Below are 27,065 nucleotides of genomic sequence, written 5' to 3' on the forward strand. Positions count from 1 at the left end.
ACCAAAGTGAGATTAATGATTTAATTTTCTTTCAAAATTATGTTCACATTATTATGCCACACACACAATAATTAACTGTGGGGAAGTGTCCCAGACCAGGCTTAATGGAATGGCAGGGTCTTCAGCTGTGCCAGACTGGACAACCAGCCCTCTGCACTGCTGATTAGATTGGCAACTCCCAGGGACCTGGTTCACCACCAGAAGGCAGATTATCACCAGACTAGGGCCCATGGAAATCAGATTTCATATCAACTACTAGAGAAGAAATTCTCAGTAAGCATGAACATATATTGTTGATACAGTTTTTATCTTAACAACAATTAGGTGCTTGTCACTCCGGCGTCTGGATTCATCCATTTCCATGGATGACACCTGTTGGCTAATTCTGTATTATACGGAAATGCACAATCTTATCTCATCTTTTGAAATAGAGGGATCTCAACCTATCAGTGATCATAAGTTACTCTCAAATCCCCACGATAAACAATTATTTTCTATCTCCTAGGTTTTGCTTCCCTTTCTCTGCTTTCCCCAGCCACGAATACCCCTTGTAATCTCACTCTGTACATTTCATGTTCTTGCTCTTCATGTTCTCCTCTATTCTTCTATGCTTATATTTTTAAAAATCTTTTTATTTATTTCCCCTTTATCTGTTTGAACACGAGCAAAAGAGACAGGAACAGACAGATTGACCTTTCATGCTGGCTCACTCCCCAAATGGCTGCAACAACCAGCCCTGGGCCAAGTGGAAGACAGGAGTCCAGAAATCAATCCAGGTCTCCCAAGTGGGTGGGAGGGATGCAAGTACCCGAGCCACATTCTTCTGCCTCCCAGTGCACATTAGCAGGAAACTGGAATCAGAAGTACAGCCAGGAAGTGAACCCAGGCACTCATACGGGCTTCAGGCATCCCAAGAATTATGTCAATCACTGTGCCAAACATTTCTTCTTTTATGCTTATCTTTTCTTCTTTTCTTCTTCTCTTCCTCTTTTAATACTTCTCCTTCTGTTTTCCTGCCAGTTAAAACTGGAAATACTCATTGTCTTAATTACAAAGTAAATCAATTTCTGATGATTGTTTTTACAGAAATTTAAATGAAACTCATAAAAAGATGCATTAATCAGCATTTCACAATCTAAAAAGCACTTTCTCACATATTATTTAATGCAAATCCAGCAAGGCTTAAGGAATGGCAGAGATCATTAGCCTCAATTAAAAAAGAAGATACATATGATCATGTAAGCTAGAGATTTTATCAAGTTCATAGTGTCAGCAATTGGCAGAGATCAATTGGCAGGAATCAATCAAATCTGTTACTTCTACCTCTTGCCCTATGCTTTTACTATCATAGATTGCCAATTTCCTTTGTTGTCTCTGAGGCCAAGAATCAATACACAGCCTTTCTCCTATCTTTAATCCTAAAAGACTCTAAATTAATAATACTGTTTAACAAAAGCTATTCAGTTCCTCGAATAGTTTTAACTAAGGCATTCATTTAAAAATTATTACTATTTATTATGTGTGAGACACATTTTCTAGGTTATATATGATGTATAGAGACAAGAGAAAGTCATAGCTCATGGTCTCTGCAGTATGACTAGAAGGAAATCACATCCCAAAGAGAAAACCAGGCATGTTATGATTGTCTTCTGTATTAGATCAAAAAAACTCCAATGATACATAGGTAAGAGAACAGGGGTCAGCAGTGTGAAGTAGCTGTTAAGGCAGCTGCCTGCAGTGCCTGCATCCCATACGGGCACCAGTTGCATCCCTTCTGCTCTGCTTCTGATCCAGTTTCCTGCTAACAGCCTGGGAAATGCAGGAGAAGACTGTCCAAGTCCTTGTGTCCCTGACACCCATGTAGGAACCCTAAATGAAGCACCTGGTTCCTGACTTCAGAACACCTGGTTCCTGGCCCAGATCTGGCCGTTGAGGACATGTGAGGAGTGAACTAGCAGATGAAAGATTCTCTCTCTCTGTCTCTGTCTCTCCCTTTCTCTCTGTAACTCTTTCAAATAAATAAGTAAATCTTAACTGAAAAGTAGATTACTCCATTCATTCATTTCTTCCTTAATTCGTTTATTATATTTAGTTGCTGTGCATTTTTTACTTGGATATTTTCTAGACAACAGCAGCCATCAAGCTTGCAATTTGATAGGCAAAACAATAAAGTTAAAAATGAAATAAACATATAAGAAAAAATAATAAAAGTTTAGTTTATTTACTTATTTGAAAGGTATAATGGGGGGAGAGAGAGAGAGAGAGCGAGAGCAAGCGAGCGATCCCATGTGTTGGTTCACAGTCCCAGTGCTGGTGATGGCTGGTTTGGGCCAGATCCAGGGCCAGGGCCTGGAACTGAGAATGCTATTCAGATCTCCCACACAGTGACAGGAGCTCAATTTCATTTGTCATCACTACTGCTTCCCATGGTGCACATTAGCAGGAAGCTGGAATTAGGAGTCAGAGGCAGGAATAAGACTGAGGCACTGTGATATGTGACACAGCATCTTAAGCAGTATCATCACTAGGCCAGATGCCTACCTCAATAAGATAATGGAATAGTAGCTCCGATGATTCCATTTTGCTTAACAAAATTTAAATGCTACCTTTTAAGTTGAAAGTTACCTTTGTAACTAATCAATATTACCTAGAATAGATAAATAATGCTTGATTGAGAATTCCAGAAACTGGCCTTGAGAAAACTGGTTCAAGTTACAAAGTACTGTGACCCACCCCAGTCAGCAGGGCCAGAGGATTGGATATAGGAATGCAGGCCAAAAGCAACCACTGTGGCTGGGACTGGACAGCCTCATATCACCTAGCCAGGTGTTATCACCACCATGCAGCCGGCCCTGTCCTGTGTTCCCCTTGCTTCTGATTCCCCTTTACCTCTCCTTTCTGCTGCCTTCAAAGCTCTCCTGAGAACCTGAGAATTTGAGATGGTCTTGGTGACAATTATGTCCTCCAGACTGCTGGCAGCTGAATACCTCTGATTTCCTTGCATCAATTCCTGTATGTATTGGCATTGATCAGCAAGCAGCCCAGTTTTGGTTTCAGTAGTAATAGCTTCGGATGAAAAGAGCGATAAGATGAAAACAACACTGCAAAAATATGATAAAATTAGTGGTTTGGGCAAGGGGTGATAGTAGTTGCAGGAAAACAATGTCTGCATTGTATTTGGAACTGGCAGAAGTCATAATAATAGTAGAATGTGTATCTAAAGAGGTATTAACTTTTTACATTTTAAAGTCTAATTGGAGTTGTGTCTCATCCAAAGTTTCCAAAGGAGCTAATCTCTTCTTCAATAAGTACAATAAACCATACATAATGACACTAAAGGATAAAATCAAGTAAAATGATATGAGCAAAAGAGAAATATTCAGAGTGGACATGAATCATGATTATTTATAATCACAAATGCCTTTGAACTATGCAATTAAAGAGACTAATAGTTGAATGGGAACTTGATGTTCAATTATTCTGGGTTCTGTCAAGTGTGGAAATCATTTCTATAAACTCCATGACTAAAAGCCATCTAATTGCTGATCGCATATTTCTACATTGGGGGCCTTTAACTTATGGGGGAGGTTTCTTTTTATTGGATTGACAGCTTCATGTATTAGCTATTAAACTGAACAAGAAAGGTTACTGATTTTCTCATTTTGGTCCTAGGTCTACCCTCTAGAACACCACAGAATGCAATTCCGATAGAAAGAAGGCATTGGTTCAGGTATCTTGTATGTTTGATAAGACACCATTGTATTTTCTCATAAGTTCAATATTAAAATCATTTTATTTCTTAAAAATGTTGATTAGCATGTAATATTTGTACTTGTTATGGACTGCAGTGGGATACTTTAAACGTAGATGTGGTGTAAACAGATAAAACTGTTACCAAGAGCGTGGGTTGTAGGTGAGAGGGCAGCATAGGAACAGAGTTTCAGTTTACTCATCAGAGCTCGTTTTTCAGACAATGTTCCAGGAGAGCTAATCTTGCAGCGCTGTGCTCAGAAGGGACAAATGCTGCCACCACATACCAGCAAAGCCACAAGAAACCAGTCTGAGTCAGAATCTTAAATCTGAAATACATGAAGCTGTATATAGCAAGTAGGCAGGGCCACCTGCTACCACTTTTCTACATCCGGTATTCAGCAAGCAGGAGGGCTCTCCACTGCCCTCCTTTTATCTACATTGTGGACACTCCCCTAGCCTTGCTGTAAAAGCCCTGGAAAAGTGTTTCTAAGGGAACAATTTCTTTAGGAGCTTTGTCTTCCCACTATTTTCTTTACTTTAAATATTTTCTTTTACTTTAACAAGTAAATAAAGTTTTCCTTTGAGCAACTCCCTCTAATCCGTGACTCCCAAGTGGATGAAACTCTGGTGTCTACTAACAAAACTAGGCAAGTACCCTTCATATTTCCCTATCTCTTTTTGTGTTTGGAACTAACCAGCTCCTGTCTTCGAGCTTTTCATATGAGCTGTAATATATAAGATATTACTGTGAACTAGAGTCACCTCACTGTGCTGTGGGACAGTAAAGGACATTTTTCAAAATCAAATAAAATAAGCAAACAAAATGAAAGGGAAAATAAAACTTCTCTACATAGAAGTGATAGCTAATAAGGTTACCCTGTTAGACAAAAAAGAAGGTTCAAGAAGGAAAAAAGTTAAGTGGAAACACACATCATCCCCCAGTCAAGATCTGGGCAGATCCAGAGAATCAGATATAGCACAGTTTTCTTATCAAAACTTACTTTGACTACAAAGAAAAGATAGAAACTGTTGGAAGAACAAACTGAGCCCCTCTCAGATAATTATACCAACAGCAGCTTATATATGGAAACATGTTAAACTTGTCCTTAAAAATTTAAAGTCAAGGTTTGTGAGGAATTGTACATTTTATGGAAAGGGAGGTAAGAAGGAAAGAAGAGAGAGAGAAGGAGAAACCCTAACTTTTCTATTTCAACCTTCAGGTAGAACTAAATTTATAAGAAGATGAAAGATATTTTCTAATAACCATAATTAGTAGATAAAAATTACTCATTAAATGAAAGGAATACATATATTTCAAGGTCATAACATTTTGAAGCATTTCCTATTGCTAATTTTCCATTATCTGAATGATAACCCCATCTATCTGGTTCTCATCCCTAGAAACACTTTGTCTCCCAATAGACAACAGTCAGGCTGTATTCAGCTTCATTGTCACACCCATAACATTATTCCCTGAGTTGCTAATTTTGAGCACTCTCCATGGATTCTTCTATTTATTTTCTATTCAAAATATGGTAGTGTCAGGCATGATTCCTATCATTTGCTAGTTAACTCTCCAAACACCTGCAATGGCCAAGACCAGACCTAAGACTAGAACCAGGAGCTGGGAACCAAACAGTCTCTTATGTAGGTATCCATCATCCACTTCTTCCAGGGTCTGCACCAGCAGGAAGCTAGAATCAAGAATCGGAACCCAGAGTAGAACTGAGCCATTCTGATGTGGAACATCGGCATCGCAATCACTAGGTCAAATGTCCACCCATCTTTAGGTTTTCTACTTCTCATTTAACAACAGTTTGTACCTCTGCCAAAATTGATGCTGTCAATATCAAGCATATGAATGTCCACGCAAACTTGCCACAACCTTGAGGAATGGACTGAGGGTACCATCCTCTCAAAAATATTCACTATTCAACATCCCAATTATCAATTTTATCTTAAAAACAAGCATAGTGGGGCCAGTGCTGTGGCACAGTGGGGAAAGTCGTTGCCTGCAGTGTCAGCATCCCACATGGATGCTGGTTCAAGACCCGGCTGCTCCACTTTGCATCCAGCTCTCTGGTATGGTCTGGGAAAGCAATAGAAGATGGCCTAAAGACTTAGGCTCCTGCACGCACGTGGGAGACCCAGAAGAAGCTCCTGGTTTCAGCCTTTAGATTGGTGTAGCTCTGGCTGTTGTGGCCATCTGGGGAGTGAACCAGCGGATGGAAGATCTCTCTCTCTCTCTCTCTCTCTCTCTCTCTCTCTCTCTCTCTGCCTCTGCCTTTAAATAAATAAATAAATCTTTAAAAAAAACAAGCATAGTAATTATTGTCATAAAAAATTTCTAGAGCTAAACAGATTAGTATACATAGAAGTAATTGATGTACATCATATTAACATAGAAATATATACTACTACTACCCATCTGATGTTGGTATTACTTGAAATAAATACGTTAATAATCTCAAACAGTTAACCAGAAGGCACTCCTTTAGGTTGATACTTGCCTAATGCTCATATAATGTATATGGGAAATTTTTTGTATTTCAACTTGTGTTGAGGAAAAATGAGTCTTTACATAACAAAGACCCCCTTCAGTCCAACTCACATAGATACCTGCTTTGGTATTATTTGTGTACTTGCTTTTCTTTGCATAGTTGATACTTCTTTGCATATACTGCTTATCTATATTATTTTCACAAAGTACACTCTTTGAGGAAATGGAATTTGTTAAATAGCTTAACATATTATATCAATCATTATGTTGAGTGAGCCTGTGTTCATTTACCTTTGTCAAAAACTGTAAATATATATGTCACATATATAAATATCAATCATATATCCTGATCTGAACTACCAGATTTTTATATAATGGATTATACATATGTTTGAATGTTATGTGCACACACATATTTACAATACACTGGTTTTTTGATAATGTACTTTTAACTGAGGATTTCAAAATTTTGTGCAATAGGCTTGGATTTCAATAAAACCTTTAGTCATTTAAAATAAAAATACTTGTCTATTGATAGAAAGTATTTCAGGAGTTGAATTTTAATAAGAGAAATAGATAAAGGTTATAAAGTTTAATTTAGGTACTGCATTGTAGAGGAATATGTCCAAAATTTTTAAATTTAGATTTTGTGTTAGTTATGTTCCTAGAACATCTGTTATGCTATTGTGACAGGTGTTTATTAATATGGATGTCTAATCAAATCTCTTGGTTACTAATAGCTTGGCAATTCAACATCTAAATATTGTCAAAATCCTTGATTATATATTGAAAACTGTGGATAATTGATTTGAAGCTATTTTCCTTTAATAGATTAAAAATTAAAACCTCAGCAATGTAATTTACTTTACAATCTCAATATTCTGAAATTTCTAAAATGCTTAAGTAATGAGAATTTCTGAAAGAATAAAGATCTTCAACAAGTCAAGATGGGTCCCCACTCAACTGTTTTTAGATCTTTCATTGAACAAATAAAATTTCTTTTTGCTATAATCTGGAGCTAAATAGACAGAAGGTCAGTAACAAAACCTCAGAAAACCATTTTTGATGGTATAATCTCATTTTAATAAATGAACTTTTTTGGAATTATTTAGTAATTTCTAAATAGTAGAAGCCTACATAAAGCAATTTGGTTGTTTTCAGTATTTTAGTTTTGTAACTTCAATACATGGCATTTACAACTTAGTCCTTGAGCTGGAATTTCTTTTTAATATACAAGAACATTGCAAAAACCAATAGAAAAATTTCATGGTAATCAAAGTTAATGGAAATCTTTAAATTTATTAAATGGATATAGAGTCTGACTGTCTTGAATTTATTTCTTCATGGGACACTTCAGTTCTATCACTTCTATTAAAATATTTACCTTCTTGTAAATGCTTTTAACAGTTGGATATGTGTTTTGGTCCAGTTTTAGTACTTTCCAATAACTTTTGAAAAAATAATGAATATATTCTCTAGGCTATCCAATATACTAGCCATTAGACACATGTAGCTAATGAACACTAAAAATGGATTTTGTGAAGCTCAGAAATTAAAATTAAAACTTAATAGCAAAGTTTGTCTAAGATTTACTAGGGTAGACAGCATAGGTTTGATCATGATACATGACATGCTTATTTAATGAAATGTGTTTGACTGGAGTTCAGGGTAATGCTAAAAGTTTTACAGCTACTGTGGTAGGATCCTTTAGTTTTATCTAAAAGAAGGAAAACAATATTGCTACCTAATAGAACCAGTGATATTTCACCCATCATTTGCTGTGGTAGAAATGAAGCTCCCAAAGCAACAGAACTAGTTCAATATTCAGAATATATTCGAAATATTTCCCATACATCCTAGAACAAGAGGAAAAAATTATGACTTCCGAGATAACTTCAGGCCACTGCTTATTTTTGTATAAAAAATTTTATCGAAAGAGTCATACACATTCACTGATGTATTCTCTATGACTGCTTTTGTAGAGGTAAGTACTGATGACTGAGACCATATAAGCTGTCAAGCCTAAACTATATACTATCTCCTTACGGGAAAAAATTCCAAATCCTGACCTAGATGAAAGCTTTGTAATAAATACAAGGGTAAATCCTCCATAATATAATTGTGCACTCTTATTAGTTCATTCATTATATATAACACATACATAGGTCTTTAAAAATTCATAGAAAATATATATATATATATATATATTTCAACAGTTATTGCACCAAAATAAAAGCTTCATAACATGTCTGAGTAACATTTAGTTTGAAATAATAGAAGGGATAAGATAATAGTTTGGAAAGACCAACTATCTAAGCAACATGATTTCTACTGAAATTGAATTAGGAACAACATCAAATTTACAATGAATCTTTGGTAAAAGAATGATGAAACTGGCACTATAGAAGAACTTTATGGGGACAATATTCTAAAGAAATCATCAGTTTACAGACTGATATTTCATTTTAAGAAGGAAGTAGATGATGTTGAAAATGAAACTCTAGCAGTAGACAATCTATATAAATTTATACAGAAAAAAAATTTTTGTACCCTAACATGAATGGTATGGATGGTTAGCAGTAGAAACAATAGTCAACACCAAAGATATCTCCACTGATTCAGCCTACACAATTATGACTGAAAAATTAGAGCGGAACAAACTTTCTGCTTGAAAAGTGTCAAAAACTTTGTGCCCGAATCAACTGCAGAAAAGAACACAGCTCTCAAGGGAAATTTTCAGCCGGTGGGATCAAGATTCTGAGGCATATCTTGAAGAATTACACCAGAAAATGGAATATGGCTTTACCATTACAACCTTGATGACAATGCACAATCAAAGCAATGGCTCCCAAGCAGTGGAGTTCTAAAGTCAAAGAAAACCAGTGAAGAGCAAAGGTCATAGCAGGAGCTTATAATGATGCGCTAGGCAATTGTTTTCTGTTGAATTGCTAGAAAGCCAAAGAATAACATCTGCTTATTAAAAATGTGTTTTGGGGGTTGGTGTTGCACAGCAGGTTAAGTCTCCACTTTTGATGACAATGTCCCCTACTGGAGTACCAGTTTGCGTCCCAGCTACCTTGCTTCTAAACCAGCTTCCTGTTAATGTGGCTGGGAAAGCAGTGACTGTTGGCCCAAATACCTGGGTACTTGCTACCCAAGTGGGAAACTCAGATGGAGTCCCAGGTTCCTGGCTTCAGCCAGACCCAGCCCTGGCTATTGTGGGCATCTGGGACTGAACCAGTATAGTATATGGAAAGTTCTCTCTCTCTCTCAGTCTCTCTCTCTCTCTCTTTCTCTCTCTCTCTCAGTCTCTCTCTCTCTCTTTCTCTCTCTCTCCTGCTCTATTACTCTGCCTTTCAAATAAGTAACTAAATAAAAAAACTTTTTTCAAAAAATAAAACTGTATTTTGAGAAAGTTAGGGAAAGCTATCTCAGAAAATCACCAGGATAACTTCACCAGAGTGTCCTTCTCTACCCCAACAATGCTCCTGGTCATTCAAACAAGGGAAAACTTGTCCAAGTTTTGATGGAAACTATTTAGGCATTCATTCTCATAATCTTAAACAATCTATAATATGCATCTATTTTTCTTCAGCTAATAATGTCAAAAAGACTGCATTGAGGTGGTTAAATCCCTAGGACCCTCAGTTCTTTAAGAATGCACTAGACAGATGGAATTGCTGCTTACAAAAACAGTTTGAGCTTAATGGAGCTTATGTTTAGATACACTGGGTTTTTATTTTTACCTTATAATTCCATGTTCCATGAATGTTTTGAAGTTGCCTTGTATAATATATAACATTTTATTTATTGTAATACGTTATATGTGACATGTACGTACACAACATTTAGCAAGGCACTAAAATCTTAAATATATATACAAATGCATTTGTGAATATATTCATATGTATAAAACTGTAATTAGTATTTAACAAAGTCCTATGTGTTTTCATGCAAATCATGTAAAATGTTCCATGTATGGCATCTTTTTTTTTAATTTAAGTAAAAGGGGTGAGCTATAATAAGTCTCTGTTTAGAATCTTGGTAATCAATGACTATCAGCCCTAGACAGAGTACAATATAAAATTCATTCCAAACTCATTTTAAAGAAGTTGGGATGTACCTACTACAGATACACAAAGATAACAAGTTAAGCAGTGCTCATCTGCTGTAGCCTGGGAAATAAACCCTGAGGGTCTTCGCAGTGGCTGCATTATGCATACCCTTACCTTAATCCAATGGGGAGGAGAGAAAGCTCAAATTAGATTTTCTCAGTGATTTCTGTAGGGTGTATATTTCATGCCATCAGCTCATATTAAGAAGACACAGAGGAAAATAGCATACACAAGGGGACACTTTGAATCTATCATTTAATGATAGAAACAATTGGCAGAGCTCACAAATGGTCTGTTGATCCCTGAGGATAGCCTCTACCTACTCAGTTAAGTATTTAGACTATTTTAAAATAGAAATAATTCCATTTGGATTACATTTTAAGTATCTACAGAGTAGTTCTAATTCCATTGGAATTCTTCAAAACAACTGTTTTTTTAGAAAAAACTCTTAAATTAAAATTTACTGTCTGACCTCAGTAGACGTGGTCCTTATTTTTCTTTCTTTAAGCAGACAATGTATAAGATAGATATACTTCAATTCTCATGTGAAATATTTGATGAGTATAAGTCTTAAAAATGCAGTACCATTATTATCATTGGGACTTTGTGATAAAATCATACATTTCCAGGATGTTTTGAAGAAGAGACTGTAATTCAAATTACTGGATATTAACAGAAATGTGTATTTAAAATTCTGCATTGTTAGAGTCTCTCTCATCTTTATCAGAATGATTTCACTTATCAGATGCCTAAGTATAAGATAATATTTCAACTTAAGGCATTTTTTCTTTCTCATTTCATTGTGACAGAATACATTCTGAGTTTATACAGTATGATCTGATTTATACAGATATCTAGACTATGCTATCCTTTTTCAGCAACATGTAGAAATATAGACTTTGGTTGACTTATAGAGTGCACGGGTACTCAAAAACAGAACCAACTAATCATTACAATTACATTATATTGTGCAACCAAGAGTATTTTAGAATATGCTCCTTCCACTTCTCTGAATCATTGTTCTTATTTCAGTGTGGTGCCTTATTAGTCTTATAAAATCAGTCAGGTGGACATAAAGAGGATGCAAAAGACTTGTCTCTATAATTTATTATTCCAAAATTAGTTTTAACCATAGCACCCAATGCAGACGATGCCAATAAAATCCTGGATAGCCACTGTGAGTACTGTTAGTAAGAAAAATTTAAAATATTTATTTTCTATTCAAAGAGATAACTATAGCTCCACATGGATTTTTTTTTCATATTTTTAACTGATAGCTAAAAAAATTTCATATTCAGGAGACAGCATGTACTGTTTTGATATGTATACATTGTGTAATATTAAAATTGGGTAAACATATTTATCTCCCTAGATATATATATAATTTTTATGGTTGAAACATTTAAAATCCTTTCATTTGGCTTTCAGTAAAAAAAAATACAGTATATTATTATTATCTATAGTCACCTTACTGTGCAATAGAACATCAGAACTTCTTACTTCCATCTAACAATAACTTAGTACTTACTAATCAAACTTTCTCCATTGTTTCCTTCCTCCTAATTTCCCCAGCCTCAGCTAACTACCATTCTACACTCATATAAACAACTGAAATATTATTGAAGAAATTTATTTGAACTTCCAGAAAAGGTAAAATAAAATCACTGCACTTGATAATACAGTTATGAAAAATTAGCCAATTTAACAAAACAACAATAGGTTGGTAAATTAGGACTAGGGATTTCCAGGAACTGAAGAATTTCTTTCTGAAATGTTTTCTATACACAGGCCCATAAACAAGAGAGGCAGTGGATGGACTATTCTAAATGTCCCTTACTCATGGTGCCAAACAGTACAGCTGTTCACTGACAAGATGCTATGCACTGAATTTCTGGCTTGACAACTGAGAAACTGGATTTGTTTATAGTAGTAGTTCAGAATGACATATTTATAAATAATGGGATTAGAGTCTATTAGCATTGCTTTGGACTAATTATTTGAAGAATAATTCATTTTATTCTAAGACATACATGGTTTGCTTACAGATTCTCTAAGGCCTTGCTCATTTTGATCAGACTGATGTTATCACAGTGATGTGTCCATGGACTTGGATGATACAATCTTCTGCATCATCTTAAATCTTTGTGCATAAGAGAGCATAATTAGTTTTATAGAGATTTTTCTCAGCTTCACCACAGAAGCAAGTTTAAAAGATTCAATTGTTCATATTGGTTACAAATTACAAAACACACATACCCATAGCCAAGTGGGTGGCATAAATGTTTACCTCTAGAGGTAACTTGAGTACTCACACTGTTTTATTAGTTGACAAAGAATAAATGAAAAAGTGCTCAGTATATAAAATAGCCCATTACAAATCAGAAGTGTTTCCATTTACTACTTTTTAGTTAAATTTTGTTCAATAAAGTATTGCATTATTTAACCTGTTTTTGAAAGTAGCATAACAATTGTCGACAGATGGATATATAGCTAGATATATAGATATAGATATTATACAGGTAAACAATATATTATTCAAATGAACACTGTGAAAGCCCTGGGACTTTTTTCTAATATCCTTCTATTATTTTTAAATAAAATAATAAATCACCACAGAAAAAATTCAGATTACTTCATGAGCACAATTATGACATCTACTTTACCAAAGTCTTTCATTATGAACACGTCCAATTCCTGTAATTATATTGCAATATGCCTTACGTATTACATAATCAACACTTCTGTTTCATGAGAAATGTCACATTAAATCAAAAACCCTGAAGGGCAATGGTCTATGAGAGGCTTCAACTAGTTTTCAAACCATTCATTTTAGAAAGAATATTGCATGTTCAGAAACAAGAATGATCACACTTATCTGTAAAAGGAGAAGACTGGACAAGATAATCTCTCAGGGACTTCCATCTCTTTGATCCCCTAATTTTAAGTTTTTTTTTTCTTTTTCAATAAATATTCCTTGGAATTAAATAGAGCATATTTCTGGATTAAAAGGAAAAAAGGTAACTTTGTAGTGATAATCAATCGTATTTATGTTTATGGTGGGAAATATTTATTTTCTAGAATAGTTATAAAGCAAACATGTTTTCATTTGCAACTATCAGAAGCCAGTTACACAGATGATGGACCATATGGCATTAATAAATGTATAACCAAGGCAGACATGAAACATTTTATATTTTAACCAAACTGCTAAACTAACTCATGAAAATGCCATATATTACCTATTTAGCTGAGTGTTTTATTGCAGAGAAATTGTGTCATAATTAACAATTACCATAGGACCAACCATTCTATTTTACAATTACTTTTCCAACAAATTAGAGATGAGTTATCTTTTATCCATATTCATTTACAGGTACCTACAATTTTATGGGTAGGAACATGCAAATATCCACATTTTCTAAAATCTCAACCAGAAGATGATGGGAAATAACTTACTATGTAGAATTGGTAGGTGAATTAATATTTTCAGACTGTTTCCCACTTGCCTCAGTGTAAAAATGTAAAGAGTAGACAAGGGAAACCAGACCCCAAAAGGATGCCAAACTGGGGCTCCCACGGCTCCCAATGCAGCAACTTCAAAGTTCATATGCTTTCATCTAGAATTGTAGAATGGAGTTCTACCTAAGATTTTGATATTTAAAACAATTCCAATGCTTTAAACATTTAAAAGGTTGTTACTGGAATATTTGAATACTATATTGAATTATCTGAATAAACCTAAGTACACAGAAAACATAAAAGATTTTTTTTAAAAGGGTAAGATAAAAGGAGAAATGGGCAGAAAAGAAACAAGCAAAATAAACATAAAAAACACTTAATATAATTTTATAATATATACATAGTTTCCTGTACCTCCTAAATCTATAAAATGAATAATTTGATATAGGAATGTTGATTTTTTTATTTATCTGCCTAGAAATGGAAATATGTTACCACAGTTAGTTCATTATTTCTTGGTGTCTACTATGTTTGCTGTGTTGTAATTTTTGCAATATTATACTCACTCTAGATATGAGACTAATTTAATTCCATCAGAAGAATTATAATGAAAATAGATTGAGTTCTTCAATCCCACTTATTTTCAAACATTTACAGTCTAACAAAGGACAAGATAGTTTTTTCAAAACTTCTTTGTCAGAAAGTTTCAGCAGTAAATATAATTATGTGATTTTTATATATTTCAATTGTGTCAATAAATACGGCCAATAGCAAACAAATCCTATTATTTTAACACCCATAAGATAAATTCTAATTGGGGAGAAAGAAACCGTCTTCATGCATCTAGGCCAAGAGGGAAGTGCAAAAGTGCACGAAGATAGCCTTAAGCTAGAAGTAGAAGACCTAGTGAAATGGAGCACGAAGAGGGGTTATTTTGTTGCTCTGTCAAAATGCTTTTGATTTAACCAGAAGACAGAATAAAAGAGCACTACAAACAGAGAGCAGGCGGGAAGAAGACTTAGAAAACCTAGAACGATAACTCGCTTAGGACATCTATGTGCTTGATACTTTTCAATGAAAACGGAACACAATTGCAGAGGAAAGAAAATTCCTATTTTAGGAACACAGCGTTAGTTTCTCTTCCTCTGAATCCAGTAAACTTCTGTTGCTCAGAGAACCCTGGCCAGCCTCTCAGAGATGATTTACAATGTTTTCGTTCTGCATGCTTTTGGCAGAAAGGGCTCTAAGCCTAAACTTTTGCTAATGATCTGAATTTTACTCATGCCTCATGGATGAATCATTCTTAACCCTCTACATGGCCTTCAACAGTTTCTAAGTGTCTCTCTTATCTGCCCTCTTAGCATAATCTTCACTTTCTTAACATTATTTCATGGACTTGGTCTCTATTTGTCATAGACATTACTTTAGGAATCAAAGTCTGGTATATGTATTTTTGTATACACCAAAACATCAAACAAGAATTGTGGTGTTAAAACAACAGCAATAATTGGACTGAATACATCAATAAATTCCTGACATTAATATTTCAAGAATTTAAGAGGCTGAATTTATCCACATCCACTCTTAAAATGATGGGAAAACAATGTTACTGAAGAAAAACATTGAATCATTTCTTATAGGAGTATTGCCAAACTAGAGTAATAATTACAATAATTACCTACAGGTATTTTATACCTGACATTAATCCTTGTCATTTAAAATGTGACTTATTTCTTTAAGGCATTCATAATAATACTTTGCAAAGAATTTACATTAAAACTAATGACATATTTGTAAATAGTAATACATTGAAAGCAAGCTCTGATCTTTGGCAAAATTTTTACTCACTGATTCATTCATATTTGGACTCTTTATAAGATGGTAATTGGATTCTACTCAAAAAGACTCTAACTATGTTATACCACAAGAGTTCTAATTAGTGAATACCAAACAACAAATATTCATAAATCTCTCGAATGCTGAAAATTTCATGCTTGACCAATCACAATATCAGTGTCCAAACTGGAAGAAAAATAAAACAATATTAAATAAATTCAAAACAATTTATCTTGATTGGATGAGCACTTCAAATAGCATGTCTTTTTCTTGCAAAGTAATCTGGAAGTTCTATGTTCAGGATCTTTGCTATATGTCTTTTATATAGGCAAGCCATGTCTTTTTGACATTGAGTTCCTCTATTTGGGGATGTACTCAAAATTTATTTGCAGGATTGTTCTTACTTTCATTCTGCCCCCCTCAAATAAACAGTAAACAGCAAAATCTCCAGGAGTTCTGAATGAAAGTCATACTGCAAAAATGAATAATGTATGCAATTATCCTCAACCTAGGTTGAAGAGGACTTTTTGGCTTTGATGAAAGACAGACAGCTCCACTCATGATTCTCTTCAAATTCTTCAGCATTAGCATCTACTAAAACAAAAAAATGCCCCTATGACTTGAGATGCATTAAAGTTCTTGTGCGAGTAGCTACTTTGGAGAGGCAGGGGAAGGGGAGATTGTCCCTTATACACTTACTTTTCGAAAATTATGGCATGCAGGCAGACACACAAAAACACACAAAACGAAAGCAAGCAAGCTTCTTTAGCAAGGCTTTCCATGACTGTTTACTATCTAGGCTTTAGGTAGGCAAGGATAGCCTGCCATTACCCAACCACTCCTCACCAACACCTGTGAGTCCACTAAATTGACTCTTCTGCTCCTAGACCCCCTCATAGTCCCATTCTCATTACTAGATTGCTCTGTTTCATTTGTCTATAATCCCAATCTGTGCTTGTTCACCTGGTAAATTTCAATTTATTCTGTTGTATCGGTTGTTTGCTTTCCACCTTTTTTATAAAAAATATATAGGCTTTCCAAAATAATTCATTTCACTGTTCATCTGGAACACTAGCTATAGAACATTGATTTTAATCTAAATCCAGGATTTCTGTTGCTTTCAATAGTATTTGCTTCCTTGCTAGCATCTGGACAACTCCTGGGCTAGATAAAAATAATAATAATTTAGCCATCTCTAGTAATTGGAACAATGCTTATCATGAATTAGGTGTATAAAACAAATGTTTTCAGGAAACCTTCTACCAACCACTTAATGGGCATGCTTTTTTAGATTTGTAACCTAGTAAAACAGTGCTGAAATAAACAACACATAGTTTTCATGTGCTTGTTGAATTGCTACATTTATCTATAGTGCAACACAGAAATCAATTTAAAAATATTTTCAAGAAATCATAGGCAGTTTTATACTTGGTACTTCTCTATTGGCATACGTATCTTATGATTTTGAAGTGCAGAAACAATATTAGAAGTTGTTGATTCATGTTTATATCATCAAATGTTGGCTGAGTGTCTGGCTTGGTCATTTTCAGTAAGAAAAAGGTGATATATATTCCTCTATTTTAAGAGTATAGATATCAGATATATCTACTAAAGAATACCTATGAATGTTATGACAAAATCTACTTTAAAAACAGCAGCACAGGGGCAAGCATTTGACATAGCAGTTAATATGCCACTTTGGGGGCTGGCATTGTAGTGAAGCAGGTTAAGGTGTCATCTCTCACTCTGCAATCCCATATGGTCACTGGTTAGTGTCCTGGCTGCTCCTTGCTTATGACCTGGGAAAGCAGCAGGAGATGACCCCATTGCTTGCACCCCTGCACCCAGTACCCACATCAGAGATCTGGATGAAGCTCCTGTCTCTTGGCTTCAATCTGGCTCAGCCCTGTTGGTTGCAGCCATGTGAGCCAAGAACCAGTGGATGGAAGATTCCTTCCACTTACTTTCTTTCTTTCTTTCTTTCTTTCTCTCTCTCTTTTCCCTCCCACCCATCTTTCTGTAGCTGTGACTTTCAAATAAATAAATAAATCTTAAAAAAAAAATACATCTCATATTGAAGAGCCTGGGCTCCAGTTCCAGCTGCAATCCTGGTAATGACTCATTCCTAAGGCATACTCTGGGGGTGGGAGAGAAGCAGGTGATGGCCCACATGGCCCTGTGATCCACATGAGAGACATGGATTAACTTCCTGGTTCCTGGGTGATGTGTGTATTTGGAGAGTGAACCAGTGGGTGGAAAATCTCTGTTTCTCTCTTTCTCTTTCAAATAAATAAAATTAAAACACACACAGCACAAACGTGTTCAATGGTGAAATGCTCCAAGAGTCTTCCTAGATGTTAATCAAACTGCTTCTTGACGTCTTCCTGAGTTTCACTCACTTCCTAAGCTGTCACTGAGAAAATGGACTATTGGAACTTTCAGGCCTCTTAAATGCTTGGAATGTGACTTCTGGTTTTATGATTTTCACAACAGATAAATTGCTGACAGATTGTATCAGTTCTTCAACTGCCTTCTTTTAGGAAAAAAGAGTCTCCTTTTAGGGAAAAGTAAAAACATACAAGTTTTAGTATCATTGGAAAAAACTCTAGATGTTACTAGAAATGTATTTCAGGATGTTTGGCCAACATAGAGTTTATGGTGATTATTGACCAATCTTTCTTCTTGTAAATGGATTAGAGTCAGAGTACTTTTCATTAGGACAGTTTGGTTTAGTGAGTAAATGAGCCTCCTCTAATTACCTGAGAAACTGATACTAAAAAGTTAAACAAAATAAATATGATTTGTCCAATGAGGCAGAGGTATGAAAATGCCTATATCCATGCACTTCAAAAAGTTTCTGGAAATGGAATTAAAATATAAGTGTATTCTGGTACAAAAAATTGAAATACATGCATAGTTTGTTAAATAATACACAATATCCATCAACTTTTTAAATGATTTATTTATTTGTTCAAAAGGTAGAGTGACAGACAGGGAAGGAGGGAGGGAGTGGGAGGGAGAGAGCAAGAGAGAGATCGTGCAAATACTGGTTCACTCCCCAGAAGCCCACCACAGCTAGAGATGGGCCCGACCAAAGCCAGGAGCCAGGAATTCCATTCCAGTCTCCCTTATAGATGGTAGGGGCACTAATACTTGGACCATCGTCCTCTGCCTTCCCAGGTGCATTAGCAGGAAGCTGGAAGACACAGTAGCCAGAACTCTAAATGCCACTATGATGTGGGATGTGTTGTCACAAGAATCAGCTTAATTCACTGCACCACCACTCTAGGCCCTCCATCAACTTTTTGCAATGCAGTCTTACATAAAATTTCAAAATGTTTATAGCAAAATAAATTTATTGTTAGTTCCATTTTTGATGTATTTTTCTACTTTGATGAATGAGTCCTTTAATAAGATGATGCCATCTTCCCTAAAAATGCATACCAATACATCAGTCAGAAAATGTTTCCATATTGCCTTATATTTTCATGAAAAACAGAAATACAAAATAATCACTAAACCCTATTTGTCACTCTAAACTCAAAATAGTAATTCTAAACTCTATCAGCACTAAATTGATAATATAACAATGCACAGTTTAAGAACTAGAGCTAAGATTTTCAGAGATGGCAGACTTGGAGAACTAACAAAAATATATTCAAATGATGAAACTAATTGATAAGTACACTGAGATAAACTATTACAAGTTTCATGAACTGCAAGTAGGAACTATAGGAACGAGGGATACAGATAGCAGAAGGTTGATCCTCTGCATTCAGAATCCAGCTTGGCTATAATGCACCAGAACCTGAAGAAATGACTGCTGATTATTTACAGATTCTCAACAACAGATACAGTAGCATTTTAATGTTAACAGCATTTTTTTAATGTTTTTCAATTGCACATAAAGCAGTGAAAGCTTTGCATCTAGTTAAATGCTTCAGTTAACAGTGATTAATTTAGAGAATGCTATCAGGGTCTGCAAGAAAGATTCACTTTAAAAATGAAAATGTTGCCAATGTCCATCATGTTACAGATTCTGCTTTTTTTATCTACCATTGTAAATAGCACACACTGCACAGTGAACTGGAGAAGTTAGTTCAGTTGGTTAGAGCATTGGGTTAATGAGGACAAGGTCATAGTTTTAATTCCATACAGCCCAGTTAACTTGGCAGAGAAAAACCTTGCTGTACAAGCTCCAGCTGTTATTTCAGCAAAGCCCAATTGTAAATGCATAGTGTGGGTCACAAGGGAAGCCTGCAAAACAGTGGAGGTGATCAAAACAACCAATCCACTCTGTCTGCTGAAAAATAAAGCCAACCATCCATGGTTCAAATCAGCATTGTGCATTCTGTTTAAATGACATCATTTCATTTTTGTCTTTGTTTCCCCAAATGGTGCCTCATCCTGAATACTGATGGAACATATAAGTTCAGAAAAATATGTTTTACATCTTTCAGTGTGTTTCCTCATTCTAACCACTATCTTCCATTTCTATGGTTTGTCCACTTGTAGAAAAGGAATAATTTATATGTTCTAGGCAGCAGTATTCAACCTGCATCAGACAGAAATGGTGATTTCAAAGGGTATAATTATGTAAAACAGAGTACATTTTCTGAGCCTCAGATGGAGAGAAGAATTTTCAGCAGTGGAATATACCTGGCTAGATTAATAATAGGCATTTTGCTACCTAAGCATTAGCAGTAGGAGATATCCTTGTTCATAAAAGCATCACGATTTTAAACTGGGTCTAGATGGCAGATTATTAAAACACTACAAAAACAGACTCTACATGATCATGCCAAATATTAGAAACAACATACACACACATACACACTTGAGCTGAAACTAGACATATGAGTACGGTTGTCAAATAATAGTTTTTATATATCTCCCATGAACTTCTATTTTGTGTATTTGAGACATTATCATTAAAGATCTTTTTTAAAAAAAAAAAGATTTTACTTTCATGATGTTAAACAAACTAGCTCCTTCTGATTTCTAACTCTACCTCTGAATTTCTGTGTAATTCTGTTTTGCATATGCTTTCAATGAAAGACTATGTCACCTGCTTCACCCAGGAGAAAATAACAAAGGATGGGTTCAAGATTCCCAGCATGATTATAATTCCTATACATAAACCTCCATGTTTCTAAAGAGCTTTTCATATTAACTTTTACTTTGATGAAAGTATTTAATCATTATTTTCATCAAGGTGAATTCTGGCACTTCTAAAATTTGTAACTCTCTCTTCTAGTTTAGGTCAATTGATTTCTAAAGAACAGAAAAATAAAAAGCATATATTTAAAAATTTTAACTAAACAAAGTAAAAGAGAAGAATCATTGGACTCTTCATAACATCCATGGAATGATAAAGCTCAAAAAACCCTTCTTCAAATGAAAAAATAAAGTAACTTGGTTTAAATTATTGACATTCTCCTAGACCCCATTTGGCATGTAAGTGTTCCCCTCCAGCTCTTTCAACCACAATGCTAAGTACCAAATTCTATGTAGTTTTCCATTTGAATGTTCTTTTTTGCTTTTATCTTTCTCATTTATTAACAAATCCAACAAGAGCATAATTTTGTTACCTTGTTGGCATTGCTGACATTAGATTTTGATGTCATATGTGTCAGAATAGATTTTAAAAAACCACCCACAATTGGGGCCTGCATATGGCAAGCAGGTTAAGCCGTGGTCTGCAGTTGTAGCATCTCATATGGGCACCATGTTTAATCCCAGCTTAAAGCGCTTGGCTCCCTGTACGCATGTAGGAGACCTAGACATAGCTCTGGGCTTCTAGCTTCAGTCTGGTGCAGCTCTGGCCGTTGTGACCATTGGGTAGTGAATCATCTGCTGGAAGACCTCTCCCTCTATCTCTCCTCTGTCTCTCTGTGTAACTCTGCCTTTCAAATAAATAAATAAATCTTTTTTTAAAAAAATCACCCATGGTTAAGCTCTAGTCTTCAGAAATAGAATGATTCTGTATGAAAATGGTGCTTTAAGAGATAGTGTAAAGTACAAATAACAATAATGAATACTATTAGATTTTAAGGTTTTTTTCTTTTTTGTTTAAAGATTTAATTATTTATTTGAAAGTCAGAGCTACAGAGAGAAACAGGGCAGAGAGAGAGAGAAAGATATTTTCCATCTCTTGGTTTACTCCCCAAATACCTACAACAGTCATGGCTACATCAGACTGAAGCCAGGAGCCTGGAACTCCATTCAAGATCTCTCATGTAGTTTCAGGGACCCAAGCACTTGGGCCATCTTTTACCGCTCTCCCAGGCACATTAGCAAGGAGTTGGGTTAGAAATAGAACAGCCAGACCAGTGCCGCAGCTCACGAAGCTAATCCTCCATCTGCGGCACCGGTACTCTGGGTTCTAGTCCCGGTTGGGGTGCCAGTTCTGTTCCAGTTGCTCCTCTTCCTGTCCAGCTCTCTGCTGTGGCCCTGAAAGGCAGTGGAGTATGGCCCAAGTGCTTGGGCCCTGCACCCACATGGGAGACCAGGAAGAAGCACCTGGCTCCTGGCTTCAGCTCAGCGCGGTGCGCCGGCCGCAGCAGCCATTGGAGGGTGAACCAATGGCAAAAAGGAAGACCTTTCTCTCTGTCTTTCTCTCTCTCACTGTCCACTCTGCCTGTCAAAAAAAAAAATTCAAAATTTGTAAACTGAAAGATGATAATGATATTGAATATTATAATTAACACATGAAATAATGACATATATAGGTTGGAAATCCCTAATTCAAAAACGCAAAATCCTAAATTCTCCAAGGTCCATATACAGCCATGATGAGTTGGAAAGACTGTTAATATTCTAAAACCTGAGGAATTTCAAAGCCTGAAGGACTTCTGATCGCAAGCTTTCAGAGCAAGAGAAACTCAACCTGCACAAGGAGCTCAGAATGGCTAGATGCTTTCAGTAATCATTCTTACAAGTGAATGTTAATAGCCATGACTTATGCATATTTGTTGTAATAATTAATCACAGCTGTTAGTGACAGAGTCCAAAATGGAGCAACGAACAGCAATGAAAAGTTAAATAGACATCTTCCTGTTCAAATAAGGTCTTTGAACATGCTATGCCAGGAATAGCGTTTCTATCATACTCATCTTGTTAATCCCTCCTTATTACTCAACTCTGCTCAAAACTGTCATTCCCTTGACCTCATTAAGTGAAGTACTTTGTTGTATTTCTAAAACAAAAATCAGAGCACTTATCACTTATGTCATCTTGTATTTAGTTATAGTTCTCAGCGAAAGAAGACTCAGCTTAGGGTCACCCTCACCCCCAGCAACACCAATGTCAGCAAAAAACAACATAAATTCTGTTCACAAATAGTCAACTCCACCCTGTTCCAAATATCCCTCCCTCTCTTGGCTCACAGGCAACGGAAAGCCAAACATGTATCTTTCAAGCTTATAGGTGGAAATTTATTTTTTGAAGAACTATAAAAAGGATATTCTAAGAATTCTCTAACACAAATATTGGCATCCCAGACTGAAGCATATAGAGCTTTCCAATTTAAAGGCCAGAGTTATTATCCTCATTCTTTGTTGGGTGAAGTGGAAATAGGACTTGCCTAGAAATCCAGAGGTCAAGTATGTTTTTCTTCAACTTATTTTTAAATATAAACTGTGATCCAAGAATGCGAACAATGGTGCATGATGCATTTAAAGACAGCCTTCAACATGAAAAAAAATGATAATCAAGAGAAAAATAAAGCTAAACTGAATTAACCCGAATAAAACTCACTACTCATATTGTTAGAAGTATTTATGAAGACAGTGTATCAAAAACACAAATATAAGATATGATGGGGATGCCGGTTGCCCCTCTTCCAGGCCAGCTCTCTCTGTGGCCAGGGAGTGCAGTGCAGGATGGCCCAAGTACTTGGGCCCTGCACCCCATGGAAGACCAGGAGAAGCACCTGGCTCCTGCCATCGGATCAGCGTGGTGCGCCGGCCGCAGCGCGCCAGCCGCACCGGCCATTGGAGGGTGAACCAACGGCAAAGGAACAAAGGAAGACCTTTCTCTCTGTTTCTCTTGTTTCTCTCTCTCAATGTCCACTCTGCCTGTCAAAAAAAAAAAAAAAAAAAAAAAAAAAAAAGATACGATGGGGATGTTAATATACTTGAAGAACAAGAAAGAAAACTTGAACTAAAAGGTACTTTCAATGGAAGTGTTGGGTGATGCAATCAAGAACAAGAGATGGAATCTTTGAGAAGAAGCTAAGGAAGCTAAGAGGTATACATAGTCAAAACAGGATTTTCCACATCCAACTAAGGGCCAGCACTGGGGTGTGGTGGGTAAAGCCACCACCTGCAGTACCAACATCCCATATGGGCGCCGGTTCGAGACCCAGCTGCTCCACTCCAGCTCTCTGCTATGGCCTGGAAAAGCAGTACAAGATGCCCCAAGTCCTTGGGCCCCTGCACCTGCATGGCAGACCCTGGAGGAAGCTTCTAGCTCCTCGCTCCTGGCCTCAGATCAGCCCAGCTCTGGCCGTTGCAGCCATTTAGGGAGTGAACCAACAGATGTAAGACCTCTCTCTCTCTTTCTCTCTCTCTCTGCCTACCTTCTCCATTTCTTCCCAACCCACAAGTCTCTGACCTCATCTCTTGCTACTTTTACTTTCATTGATTTCAGCCTCAAAGATCAAGCATCCCCCCTTAACCAGGATTTTCTCCACAAATTATCTTTTGTCTCAATTTTTCTTTGCTTAAATTTTTCTAAAAATTTATATATTATATTTGAAAGTCACAGTTACACACAGAGAGAGGGAGAGGCAGAAAGAGAAAGAGAGAGAGAGGTCCTCTATCTGCTGGTCCACTCCCCCAGATGGTTGCAACAGCCAGAGCTGCACTGATCCAAAGCCAGGAGCCAGGAGTTTCCTCCAAGTCCCGCATGCAAGTACAAGGGCCCAAGGACTTGGGCCATCTTCCACTGCTTTCCCAGATCATAGCAGAGAGCTGGATCGTAAGTGGAGCAGCCCGAACTCTCACTGGCACCCATATGAGATGCCAGCATTTCAGGCAGTGTTTTTACTCGCTATGCCATAGCACCGGCCTTGCCTAAATATTTTTATGCTTAGCTTCCTCATCTCCTTTAACTATCATTTACATTAAGGCTGATCCTAATACAGCTTATAAAACCATAGGTTTCATCAGCCATGGTGCTCTTTTCTCTTTGTTCTGTTTTAATTATCTTTTAGCTTTATAAAACATGATGTAATCTACATGCTTATGTTCACTCTTTATGGTCTATTCTGTTCAATGAGCTAGGAAATTCCATGAGGACCGGCACCTTTGTAGTTTGTATTTTTAGCATAGTCCATGATCCTGGAACAGTAAAATAACATGTGGAAGATGCTCTATGATCACTATAGAAATAGGTACAAAAATAAATGAAATTCTCCACTGAATTGGACAAGATTTTAATATTGGAGTTAAAAAGATGAACTTACAGAATCATATAATAAAACAAAGCATGAATAAAATTATGGTTAGAAAGTAACCTTGAAAACTACAAATCAAGGTACATGGCAAAGATTTGATAAGGTAGGAGGTGGCAGAGAATGGGGGAAAAGGTAAAATAGCTACTCTGTTATCATGATACAAATTAGAAGTGCAAATGAATCCTTTTCTTACATAGAAATCTGATAAACAGTTAACAAAATAGTATTAGAATATTATTTCTAAAATTATAGAGGTAGCCAGTGAATGAATTTATAACCACTGGTATAAACTTATGGAGAATTAAAAGACAATGATTACAGTTGATTAATTGTAAAAGAGTAAGTTGATTGTTAAGTAAAATATCAGTAACTAAAGGAATAGCTGAATAAAAAATATCTAAAAAAGTAGTCATATCTTGTGATTTAGGTAGGGAGACAGAAGGTGTGAATGGGAGGGCAAAGTCTTGAAAAATAAATTCACTGCAAACCACCTGTATGGCAAAGGATTAATATCTCAAGTATGTCAGCAACTTAAAAAACTCAACAATAAAAAAAATTAATCCAGATGAGAAATGGGCAAAGGACTGCAAAAGATAGTTCTCAAAAAAAGAAATACAGGAGTGGACACACCAAGATGGCAGAGTAGGGAGGACACATACTTCCCTAGCCCAGGTGAAGATAGTTTAAAAAAGTGGAGATAATGCAGTCTCAGGGAAGAGTTGGGGAGAAAATAGCAAAGGAAACTCTACCAAAATTAGAGAAACATGGTGGAGCTATGCAGAGGACGTGGATGCCCATGGCTCAAGACTCCAGCAGCTGAGAGCCTACACACCAGCATTGGAAAGTGAAGTGAGACCAGACCACAGCAGCCTAAGCCACTGGTGAAAAAGCTGCAGGAAGAACCTAGCTTGGAGCCCTGTGGGGTAAAGTGTACCAGCCAAACTAGAAGAGAAAGAAGAAAGGACAGGATGGACACATCTCTCTCTGTGTGATAACTTTACAATGGCATCCTATAACAAGCCGATAGAGTGGGCTCCATTTTGGACAAACACAACAGCTATGCCAGCTCATGTCTGTTCTCAGCAGCCAGCCAAGTGAAGACTCCTGACTCTGGTTGGGAGAACTAACAGGGGCTAGGAGCTTGTGACTGTGTAAGGCTTCCATACTGGGACTGTAAAGAAAAAATGAGGGTGTGTGGGAGGACTCATGGTGTGGTTGGGACATTGAGCAGTCACAGTGGGAGAATCCACAAGCTTGGGATTTCCTGGTTACCTGGTGAGAGTCATTGCTGAGGAATCTGAAGTTACATTGAGGACTGCGCAGATCCTTTGTGTAGTCCTTGGGACAGAGGGAATGAATATTATACCCAGTGGGGCTAGTGCACAGGTGCTGGTCTCCATTGAGGAGAGGAGCTCAGCTGCACAGAATAAACTTTCCTTTGATATCAAAAAAGAGAGAGAGAGAGAGAGACAAGATTTACCATGCCAAACCTCTGTGTGTCACCTTAGGCACACCCTTAACCCTGGAGAACTGAACAGAGCTCTCTGGCCACATCCACTACAAGCCTCAAGAGATTCTCTGAAAGCAGAAATTCCACTTATCTACAGAGTCTTATTACAAAGATAAAAGTCACCACAAAAAAAAAAAAAAGAAAGAAACAACAATTATCTCCACAAACAACAAACACCAAACACACCAATTCCAGAAACAAAAATAAGGAAGACAACATGATGCCCCCAAAAGAACATGACGTTTCAATACTAGATTGTGAAGATGATGAGATAGAAGAAATGCAAGAAATGGGATTCAAAAAATCGATCATAAGATTACACAGAAGCAATCAGAAGCAAATGCACAGACGACTGAAATCCATACAGAACATGAAAGAAAATTTATCCCATGAAATTGAGATCTTAAAGAGAAATCAAAATGAAATTAAGAA

At 36.3% G+C, this 27,065-nt stretch overlaps 1 protein-coding gene across 5 annotated transcripts in view; it reads right to left on the minus strand.

Moving 5' to 3' along the window:
- The window catches only part of CTNNA3 (catenin alpha 3), a 1,675,875-nt gene that overhangs the window by 81,040 nt on the left and 1,567,770 nt on the right, over positions 1-27,065 (minus strand). The window contains exon 16 of one of the 5 annotated variants that reach the window (XM_070057733.1): positions 17,732-18,217. The exons of the other annotated variants lie outside the window; for them this stretch is intronic. Coding sequence (XP_069913834.1) covers positions 18,178-18,217 — 40 coding nt within the window. The 3' untranslated portion in view covers positions 17,732-18,177. Of the gene's footprint in view, positions 1-17,731; positions 18,218-27,065 lie in introns of those variants that run through there. 5 annotated transcript variants of the gene reach the window in all.

This window comes from Oryctolagus cuniculus, chromosome 15 (assembly GCF_964237555.1).
Source record: "Oryctolagus cuniculus chromosome 15, mOryCun1.1, whole genome shotgun sequence".
Lineage (NCBI taxonomy): Eukaryota > Metazoa > Chordata > Mammalia > Lagomorpha > Leporidae > Oryctolagus > Oryctolagus cuniculus.